At 23.3% G+C, this 9,977-nt stretch overlaps 5 protein-coding genes across 5 annotated transcripts, besides 17 other annotated features; 3 read left to right on the forward strand and 2 right to left on the reverse strand.

The window, feature by feature from the left end:
- Positions 1 to 136: 136 nt before the first annotated feature.
- Positions 137 to 541, forward strand: EDI_297270 (uncharacterized protein; the record flags this gene model as incomplete). The annotated part of the gene is made up of 1 exon (XM_001738016.1): positions 137 to 541. The coding sequence occupies one exon, from the start codon at positions 137 to 139 to the stop codon at positions 539 to 541; it is 405 nt and encodes a 134-aa protein (XP_001738068.1).
- A 179-nt stretch (positions 542 to 720) lies between these two features.
- Positions 721 to 748: a sequence feature (AT_rich).
- Positions 749 to 2,580: 1,832 nt separating this feature from the next.
- Positions 2,581 to 2,703: a microsatellite.
- A 25-nt stretch (positions 2,704 to 2,728) lies between these two features.
- On the forward strand, positions 2,729 to 3,643 carry EDI_297280 (serine/threonine protein phosphatase PP-X isozyme, putative; the record flags this gene model as incomplete). Its single annotated transcript, XM_001738017.1, has 1 exon — positions 2,729 to 3,643. One exon carries the CDS (start codon positions 2,729 to 2,731, stop codon positions 3,641 to 3,643), a length of 915 nt encoding a protein of 304 aa, XP_001738069.1.
- A 25-nt stretch (positions 3,644 to 3,668) lies between these two features.
- Positions 3,669 to 3,758: a sequence feature (AT_rich).
- A 183-nt stretch (positions 3,759 to 3,941) lies between these two features.
- Positions 3,942 to 4,067: a sequence feature (AT_rich).
- A 2-nt stretch (positions 4,068 to 4,069) lies between these two features.
- Positions 4,070 to 4,118: a microsatellite.
- On the reverse strand, positions 4,073 to 4,800 carry EDI_297290 (ubiquitin-conjugating enzyme E2-17 kDa, putative; the record flags this gene model as incomplete). Its single annotated transcript, XM_001738018.1, has 2 exons — positions 4,073 to 4,332; positions 4,557 to 4,800. The coding sequence occupies 2 exons, from the start codon at positions 4,798 to 4,800 to the stop codon at positions 4,073 to 4,075; spliced, it is 504 nt and encodes a 167-aa protein (XP_001738070.1).
- A 157-nt stretch (positions 4,801 to 4,957) lies between these two features.
- Positions 4,958 to 4,991: a sequence feature (AT_rich).
- Positions 4,992 to 5,100: 109 nt separating this feature from the next.
- Positions 5,101 to 5,147: a sequence feature (AT_rich).
- Position 5,148: 1 nt separating this feature from the next.
- EDI_297300 (uncharacterized protein) lies at positions 5,149 to 6,078 on the forward strand (the record flags this gene model as incomplete). The annotated part of the gene is made up of 1 exon (XM_001738019.1): positions 5,149 to 6,078. One exon carries the CDS (start codon positions 5,149 to 5,151, stop codon positions 6,076 to 6,078), a length of 930 nt encoding a protein of 309 aa, XP_001738071.1.
- Positions 6,064 to 6,119: a sequence feature (AT_rich).
- A 101-nt stretch (positions 6,120 to 6,220) lies between these two features.
- Positions 6,221 to 6,265: a sequence feature (AT_rich).
- Positions 6,266 to 6,824: 559 nt separating this feature from the next.
- Positions 6,825 to 6,857: a microsatellite.
- Positions 6,858 to 7,158: 301 nt separating this feature from the next.
- Positions 7,159 to 7,293: a sequence feature (AT_rich).
- EDI_297310 (uncharacterized protein) lies at positions 7,278 to 8,423 on the reverse strand (the record flags this gene model as incomplete). The annotated part of the gene is made up of 1 exon (XM_001738020.1): positions 7,278 to 8,423. One exon carries the CDS (start codon positions 8,421 to 8,423, stop codon positions 7,278 to 7,280), a length of 1,146 nt encoding a protein of 381 aa, XP_001738072.1.
- Positions 8,424 to 8,433: 10 nt separating this feature from the next.
- Positions 8,434 to 8,515: a sequence feature (AT_rich).
- A 563-nt stretch (positions 8,516 to 9,078) lies between these two features.
- Positions 9,079 to 9,315: a sequence feature (AT_rich).
- An 86-nt stretch (positions 9,316 to 9,401) lies between these two features.
- Positions 9,402 to 9,482: a sequence feature (AT_rich).
- A 102-nt stretch (positions 9,483 to 9,584) lies between these two features.
- Positions 9,585 to 9,652: a microsatellite.
- A 13-nt stretch (positions 9,653 to 9,665) lies between these two features.
- Positions 9,666 to 9,749: a sequence feature (AT_rich).
- Positions 9,750 to 9,766: 17 nt separating this feature from the next.
- Positions 9,767 to 9,951: a microsatellite.
- Positions 9,952 to 9,977: the final 26 nt, after the last annotated feature.

Here is a 9,977-nt window from a genome sequence, read left to right on the forward strand (position 1 = left end):
AATAGATCCTTTTAAAATTCTCGAGAAATATTACAAAGAATTACCAATAGCAAAACACATTTTAATTGAACATGGAAAATCTATATATTGTAAATGTGAAGAAGTCAATGCAAAACACCTAGAGTATCATATTAACATGGAATTCATCAAAGAAGTAGCATATCTTCATGATATCGGTATTTTTCTTGTTGATTCTCCACAATTTGGATGTAATGGAAAAGAGCCATATATCAAACATGGAATATTAGGTGCAAATATCCTAAGAGAACTTGGATTAGAGTATCATGCACGTGTTGCTGAAAGACATACTGGATCTGGAATTGATCCAACCCAAATTGTTGAACAACATCTCCCATTACCTACAGATAGAATATTATTACCTAACACAATAGAAGAGAAACTATTATGTTATGCTGATAAGTTCTTCTCAAAATCACATTTAGAAGATACACTAACACATCAAATGATTAGAGAAAAACTTCAAAAACATGGGAATGATGTGATTCAACGATTAGATGATTTGTTTAAAATGTTTGATTAATAACTCTTCGTCTATTATCTTTTTTATTTTTCTTTGACTTTTATCTCACAAAATAAAGATTATTATGTGAATATCATTTCAATAAAGAATATAAATGAAATCTTAAATAATAATTTCAGGAACTCATATGAATAATCTTGTATTAACAATTATTTTTTTTTTTGAAGATAGAATGAATGATAAATAAACAAAATAATTTAATTTAAAGTTACCTATCCATCAATAATTATTTATTCAGCATTACTAAGTATAAACTAGAACATAAATTCATTATAAATACATTAGTATTTATAAGTGTTATTGATTTTAATCTTGAATTACTCATCAATATCTAATATGAACAATCACTAATGTCCATCTTCTCTTCCCATTGTTCTATGAAATTGTTAATTTCATTTATACTTAATCAATTAATTCTTTTGTGATACCTTTTTACATTATTATGATAGCAATAAACTGTTTTATGCAAGGTAGTTATGTACATGTTTTTACATCCATAAAACATGTTTTCTAAAACATCAAATTCATAAATAACCAAATACAAAATATGAAAATTAAAATGAAATCATAACAACTTCTTAACTTGAAACTTCAGAGTACAAAAGAATTAAATGATTATTGATTGTATGTTTATTATAGAAACATCAAAACTAACACAACTAAAACCTAATTAATATAAACTTGTGGAAACAGATAAATTAATATCAATTTCAAATGAATATTAATTTTATTCAAAACAAACAAAAAATAAGTTAATTAAACAGTAAGTCTCTCAATTTGAATGAATATAGTTAATAACTGACTACCTCATACTGACACTGTTTTACAAAAACAATATCACCTTAAATTAAAAGTTCTACTTAATATAAAAATTATTCATTCTCAATTGATTTAGGTATTAAATTGGCATTCATTAAATACCATTATTGTCTAATTATTTCTATATTGTTAAACAACCCTTTCATATAACTATCATTCGCTATCCTTTTTAATTCATTCATTTTTGTTGTGAATAAAAAAATAACCTTTGGCATATTATTAATTTATTGTTTAATGTTTTTGTTATAGTTCTATTTACTTCATCTTCTTTTCATATCATTAAAAGTTAATTCTTTATTTTAATAACTTTATTACCATTACCTCTTTAGACTCTTAATTCTTTAACTAAAACTCATCTCTTTATTCATTTCTATTATACTAACTTTTTTTATCACTTGCTTATTCAGTTTTTTGCGTCATTGTTTATTCTTTTATCTATGCCAAGCAACTTTAATTTTTTAGGTTAGTGTATAACTTCTATCCTTAGTGGGTTATTTTTGTGTTACTTGTTTTGATTCATACTTAATTCTAGGTTGTTCTAATAAATATTATGCATCTTCTTTCCTACCATTCGTGTTACCAATACACTTTTATTCTTATTATTTTAGGGTAATTTTAATATACAAATGTATAACGTCTTCTATTTCTTAATACTTTTATAGAAGTTCTTCATTACATCCCTCTTCTTCTGTAAACACTTTTCTTATGAAATCCAATTTAAGACCATTATGTCTAAATCTTATCAATACCACAACTTCGTTATGTTGAATAGTGATTCAAATAACTTTGTCATTTCGTTTGGTCTGTCTTGAAATGGTTGTCAAATCAACAACAACAAAATTTGATTGAGCCATCTTTATACTTAAGAGATGAGACTCTGGCGTATCTATTTTGCCAAGCACATAAATAAATTACCACTTTGTTTAAGGTTTGTAAATTTCCTAATCCAAAGTTCTTAATGACACTCTTTCATTAACACATCACTTCATTGAATTTTATTAACAATGGGTTTTAACTAGTCTCAAATCACATAAAACAAACAACAATTTAATGAGACTAATTAACAAACAATGCTACTGTTTGGTAGTTGTGTAGTTAAATAGTACCAGAGTTAAAAATAAGTACATTGTCATACCACTACTTAACTCTAGTCGAATTCCATTTTTGTTTGCTTCAAAATTTAACAAGGGAATGGTATTTTGTGGAGAAGAAGGAGTATGAAAAAGAAGTAAGAGAATAAAAATAGTAAAATGAACCAAAAAAAACTAAAAGAATGGTCAAAGTAAAATTGAAGAGAAGAAAAAAAGAAAAAAAGAAATTGAACTAAGTAACTGAAACTAAAATTCAGTTTAAGTTATTAAAAAGAATATGTCTGAAGTTGATCATTACCTTGAAACATTGTTTGGTGGAAAGTTAATAACAGAAGCAGAAGTAAAAGATCTTTGTGAAAAGGTTATTGAGATTTTAGATAAAGAACCAAATATACAAAAGTTACAAAGTCCAGTAACTATTTGTGGAGATGTACATGGACAATATTATGACTTAAAAAAATTATTTGAAACAGGAGGAGAAGTTCCAGATACAAAATATTTATTTATGGGAGATTATGTTGATCGAGGATATCATTGTTTAGAAACGGTGTTGTTACTATTAGCTTTAAAAGTGAAATTTCCAGAACGAATAATTCTCTTACGAGGAAATCATGAAAGTAGACAAATTACTCAAGTATATGGATTTTATGATGAATCAATCAGAAAATATAAATCATTTAATGTATGGAAATACTGTACTGAAGCATTTGATTATTTAGGATTAGCTGCTATTATTGATCAAAAGATCTTTTGTATTCATGGAGGTATTTCACCGTTTGTCAATAGTCTTGACGATATTACTAAAATGGAAAGAAGACAAGAAATACCTCATGAAGGAGCAATGTGTGATTTGTTATGGTCTGATCCAGATCCAGCTACAAATGATTGGAAATCAAGTCCTCGTGGAGCTGGTCATGTTTTTGGGGAAAATAATGTTGTAAAATTTAATCATACAAATGGTATAGATTTAATTTGTAGAGCTCATCAATTAGTTAATGAAGGATATAAATGGTGTTTTGATAAAAAATTAGTTACAGTTTGGTCTGCTCCAAATTATTGTTATCGTTGTACAAATGATGCTGCTATATTTGTTATTAAAGGAGAAAATAAACAATTCTTAACTTTTAGTGCCTCTTCTGATCCAAATAGAGCTGCTGTACCAAATATTCCATTACCCGAAGCATATCTTTAAAACTAAAAATAATAGAATCTCAACCTTATTTTTTTATTAAATTTATTAGTTTTTTTTACTATTAAATATAACTTTAAAATAAAGAAAAAATAAAAGAAACTTTTAATTATTTAATGGGAAAAGTACACGGAGGATTAACACGTGCAGGTAAAGTTAGAAATCAAACTAAAAAAGTTGAACAAGAACAAACGACTAGAAAGAAACATTCAAGTGGAAGAGCAAATTTAAGAGAAAAATATAATAAACGACAAGAATTATTAAATGGAGAAACAAAGAAGTATAAATTTAATGCTCAATCTTAATTTAAATATTTGTATTTTATATTTGTATTTTAGAATAAAGAGAGAAATTTATTAATTAAATTAAAAATAAAAATAATAATCATAGAATTAAATAACAACATTATAATATTATTATTAAATATCTTTTTTATTCTGCTTCCTCCTCTTCTTCTTCATTATCATCTTCATCTTCTACAGCTTTTAGAGATTCATCAACTATTTCTCTTACTCTTCTGTTATATTCTCTTTTATTTCTAACAAATAATTCAGCAGCTTCACCATTTGCTGGTGAACTAGGATTTGGTTCATTAAGAAGTAATTGAATTGATGATAAAATAGCAATAACATCATATGTTGGTGACCATTGAGATGATAAAATATCTAAACAAATATTTCCATTAGGATATACTAAAATGTGAGAACATTTTATTGTTATTTTATTAATGAATTTAATTCTTTCAATCACGAAATCATCAAATTTATTATTATTATGTCTTTTCTGTAAGTATTGATTAAGATAAAATACATTAGTTTTTAAGGATTATTTTATTTATTACATGAGGTATTTGCTGACGTGTGTATATATTTCTGATTGAAAAGAAATCAGGAATAAAAAGATATAAAAAACAAACCATTTGGATGGAACATTTTTGATATAAAGACTACTTTTGGAGGTTTAATAGGATATTCTTCAGTAAATGTCATTGAAAGTTGGAAAATACCACTTTCCCAAATTGTATCATCTGGACCAAATATAACACATGTCCATTTCATAATGTCATCTTCATCAGGACAAGCACTAATTCCTTCAGGGGGACTCTGTGATAACTTTTTGAGATCTATTAATAATCTTTTTCGGGCATTAGCTTCACTCATCTTGTGATGACTGTTTTTTGAAGTTTGTTTGTTGAAGAAAAATCTCTATTGTATTTTCGGGAAGATCATCTATTTCCTAGGATAAACTCCCGGTCTTCAAGCCCTGTTGAAGGGTTGAAAATTATCTTTTTAAAAAAAATAGGAAACTAACTAGAACTATAAATAAATAATTTAAAAAAAAAATTAAATTTGAAATACTTCAAGTGTTTCTTCTATTTTTGTATTCATCATCTTTTTGATGTTTTATTAATAAAAAGATCTTTTCATAAATTATAAGTTTCTTTCAAAAGAAAAAGATTCAATTTTTGAAAAATTAAAAAAATTCTAATAAAAAAAATAATTTTATTGATGATATCAAAAACATTTGAATGGGGAGTATTTTATAAAATAGATGTTGATTCTTTTAGTCATGATTATAAGAGTATAGAAAAGACTAAATCAAAAAGAAAAGGTGGGACAATTTCTGGGATATCAAGAAGATTAGATTATTTAAAACAATTAAATATTACTAGTGTTGTTTTATATAATTATCCTTCTTTTTCTTATATTGATTTAGTAACTTCTCAATTACATAATCTCAATATCTCACTTTTCCTTTCAATCAATAAAAATACATCAATCACCAATTCATTATTACAAACACCAATTGATGGATTTTTTATTAAACATCCTCTTCAAGCAAAATCATTTGTACAAAATTTAAAACAATCTTTTCAACAAGAAAAGAAACCATTATTAATTGCTGATGAAAATTTAAATTCTTCTAAAGAACATTTTCAAGAAAGTTTATTCTTGAAAACATTAAAATATATTCATGACTATGGCTTTTCTTATTTAACCCAAGAAGTAACACAATTATATCTTTCATTTTTTTATGATGGAATTGTTGATTATTCAGGAAATTGTATTTGTCATAACTATGCAAATGAGAAAGGAATTTATAAATTTCTTCCAGAGTTTTTAGTTAGTCTCCATTATAATTTCCATACATTACTCTATCCATCAAATACAATTCTTGTTACTCCAGTGTTTAGAGATGAAAAGGCAAAAGATGCAATAACTCTTATAGCTCGTTATAGTAGTCCAATTATGATAGAAATGGGAATTGAATTACATCAAACAAAAGAAAAAGAGCCTTTACGTTGGTCCTGGGCAGAAAATAAAGAAAAATCAAAAGAAATGTTTTATTACAACATGAAATTGTTTCAAACAAGAAAAGATACTAAAGTTGGTGTTCCTACTATTTTCACACAGAAAGAGGAGTTTATTATTGATTAAAATATTATTTAATTAAATATTTATTACATGAAAATTTTTATGAATGAACAAATAAAAAATATGAAAGAATTTATTGTTGTTTGTATTCTCTAAATAAACAAAAATTAATTGAAAGAGAAAACAGAATCTAATTACTTTTTACTTTATTTATAATATTTTCTTATTTCTTCATTTTTATTTAAAAAAAGTACTTGGTTTAGAAGGATAGAATTGAACTTAATAATAATTGAAATGATATTCTATTGTTATTGATGCTTTTAATATTAATAATTGAATTCCATTTAATGAATATGTAGAGTGATATTTATTTAAATAAGGAAAAGAAGAGATTAACTTGTATAAAAGAAGAGATTTATTTGTTCAATCTAATACAATAATGAATTTTCTTCTTTTTTGATGAATTGTTAAACAAAGAGTTTAGATGAGAGGATGATTTGAATTATTATTTATTTAGACATCTTTTTATTAAGTGTTTTTGAAGTAGAAATGGTTTCAATATTAAAGTATTTGTTGATGGTTTTTAATGTAAATAAAACAAGACAAACTAGAATTGAGTGTTATTTATTTTCATTAATCATGGTGTAACATTTGTTTATTAGTATTTTACTGTTGTATTGATATCTTTCTATTATCAAATATTATTATCTATAATTTGATTATTCTAACAGAGCAGTAGATTGTTAGGTGAGTAATTTTTTGATAATCTTATGATGATGGAATAGAGATATATGAAAATGAAATAACACAAAGAAAAAAAGAAAAAAAAAAAAAAAAAGAAATATTTAAATTAAAAAGAACTATAAAAGAAAATAAAAAGAAATTGAAAATAAATGAGTCATTATTATACCAAAGAAGAAGCACAAATAGTCAAACAAAATGTTCAAAAAACAAATGAAGAATCATATAAAGCAGTTCAAAGAAATGGGGAGGCAATTAATTCATTAGAGGTAACAGCATCTGACCAAAGAGAACAAGCACATGAAATGAAGGTAGCATCAAGTGATGTTAAATTTACAATGAAAAAGCGAACAAAGATGATTATAATAGGGTCAGTTATTGGAGGGATTATATTAGCTGTTGTTATAATAATATTAATAATTGTTATTATTGTAGTTGCTAAATAATTAAGTGTTTATTAAAGAAATAAATAAACTTAAAAGTTTAATTAATTTTGAATAAAGAAAGTAATAAAGAAATAATTAATATATTATTATTGCTTCACAATGTTTTAATGCATCAGGTGCTATACAAATAGTTTTGGATAATTTTATTCTTTTCATTTTACTGCATCCTTTAAAACATTTTGTTGGTATTTCTTTAACACTTTTTGGTATTTCTATTTCAATTAAATTTTCACAAAATTCAAAACATGACTTTTTTATAATTTTTAATGTTGATGGTAATTGAATTGATGTTAATGATGTACATCTATAAAAACTATATTTTCCTAATTTTGTAATTCCTTCTGGAATTTGAATTGATTCTAAATTATAATTACAATTAAAACATCCATTTTCTATTATATTTACTTCTTTTGGAATAGTATTGTTATTATTATTTAATGATTCTTCTTTTCCATAATAAATTTGATTGCATTTGACTGAATTTAGTTTAAGTAGTTTTGAAATTGAATATGGAATTTTCCCATATATTGTTGGTCCATTACAAATTATTTTTATCTCTTTATGTGGAATCATTGTTAATTCACATATTGAATTAAATGGTGATAATTTTATTGTTTTTAATGAAACACATCCTTTAAATGTTCCTTCTTTAATAGTATTCCAACCATATCCAAAATCAATCAGTGTTAAATTACTACATCCATAAAATAACTCTTTTCCTAATTCTCTAATACAATTAGGTAATATTATTTGATTAAGTTGTGTATTTTCATTAAATGTTTTTCTTCCTATTTTTGTTACATTTGAAAGAATATTTAAATTTGTTATTGAAGTAGGAAGTCTAATTTTTAAATCAGTTATATGAAGTTTATTTACCCTTTCTTCACTATTTAAAGACTCTAATAAACTAACCTGATTAACAATTATTCTTAAGTATTTTTTTGAATTTTCTTTAAAATTAATTTCTGTCAAATTAATAGGATAACAATATGTAATATTTGAATATTTATCATCTATTTCTTCTTCTGGAGAATATAAATATTGAGTTTCTATACAATGAAAGAGTTTCTTACTTTGGTTGTTTAATGGAATTGGATTAAATCTAAACTTGTCTAATAAATCTTTATTCTTTCTACTGACAAGAGTCATATTCATTAATTCATTCGAATTACGTAGATATTTTGCTACAATCATCATGGAATATGAATCTAGTTGTTTCATATTTATGTTCTAATTTAATTAATTATTAGTTTTTTAAGTTGATTTTATTTTTATAAACTAGTTTTTCTATTTTTATATATAATAAATATATTGAATATCTAGATTGTCTATAGTCTACTAAGTTTATCTGTTGGTGGTTTTTATACTTAAAATGAATTTAGTTCTAGGGTATATAAATTCAATAGAATACATTAGTTATCTTTAAATAAACAAGTATTTTCTTTTTTACTTAATTTAATTCTTTTGAACTTATTAATTGTTATTTTCAATAGACGTCATTTAACAAATATAATGTTTTTGATTCTTAGTTTCATTTATATTTTATAGGTCAATATTGTGTTATAAAGATAAATGTAATTAAATTGGTATTATGTATTTTTGTTATATTAAAAAATAGAGTTAAAATTGTGTATCAGACAAAAATCAAAACATTTAAGAAAATTGTTAATTGTATAGGTTAAATGATAGAATTATTTTCTATTTTATATGTTTAAGAGTAATTATATTTTATTTACAACTTTTTTGATATTTTATGTTCTTTTATAAATGTTGATTCAAACAACATAATTTCCTGTTTTCAAATAGTGCAGAATCATTTAGTTGAATCAAAAGAATATAAAAATGAGATTTCTATTGGTGAAGATTTTGTATTATGTTAATTAAAATTAATGTAATTAATAAGGATATAATTTATTGTAATTATTTCAATAATTAATTATTTTTATATTTACATACATCTTATAAATGAATTAAAAATATTAATACAATAATGTTTTTTTATTTTAACTTTTTAATACAATATTTAGTTATTTGAATCAAATAAAACGTTGTTAAGAAGATAAATTTAAAATAATATAATAATAATATTATTATTTGATATTTATCTTAATAACTAGTATGTTTATGACATGGGGTTAAATAATTGACTAACTATTGTTTTCTCATAAAAATAATCAATGTCCTTTTTAATGGTATTTCATTAAATTAACTTTTCATTATATTTATTATTAATTATGTATTTATTTAACTTGATAATATAAAAGAATATAATCATATAAACCACTACTGAATAAATAATTTCTATTGATGAAATTCTCTTTTATTTCAATAATGTATTTTATTGGGAAATAAATTTACAATATGGAATGATGAATAAATAGTTAAAAATAGGAACCAAAATAAACAAAGAAATAATATATATAAATAAAAATTATAAAAATAAAAATGAATAAAATAAATTGCATAAATAAAATAATGTTAAATAATTTGCATCAATAAATTAAACACTTTTTTATTTCATATTTCTAATTTCTATAATAAAAAATACATCCTTTATTTCATCATTCTTTTCATCTTTTATTATCTCTTTTTGAATCATTCCTTTTTATCTTCTTTCATTTTATATTCTCAACTTTCTTCTTTTATTCTTTCATCTTCTTCTACTTCCTAATTTCACTTTTTTCTTTTATATCATTCTTTCTCTTCATTTTTCTCTTCATTTCTCTTCATTTTTCTCTTATTTCCTTTTTTTCATTGCCTTTATAATTTATTATG

Source organism: Entamoeba dispar, genomic scaffold (assembly GCF_000209125.1).
Source record: "Entamoeba dispar SAW760 scf_1105229461049 genomic scaffold, whole genome shotgun sequence".
NCBI lineage: Eukaryota > Evosea > Mastigamoebida > Endamoebidae > Entamoeba > Entamoeba dispar.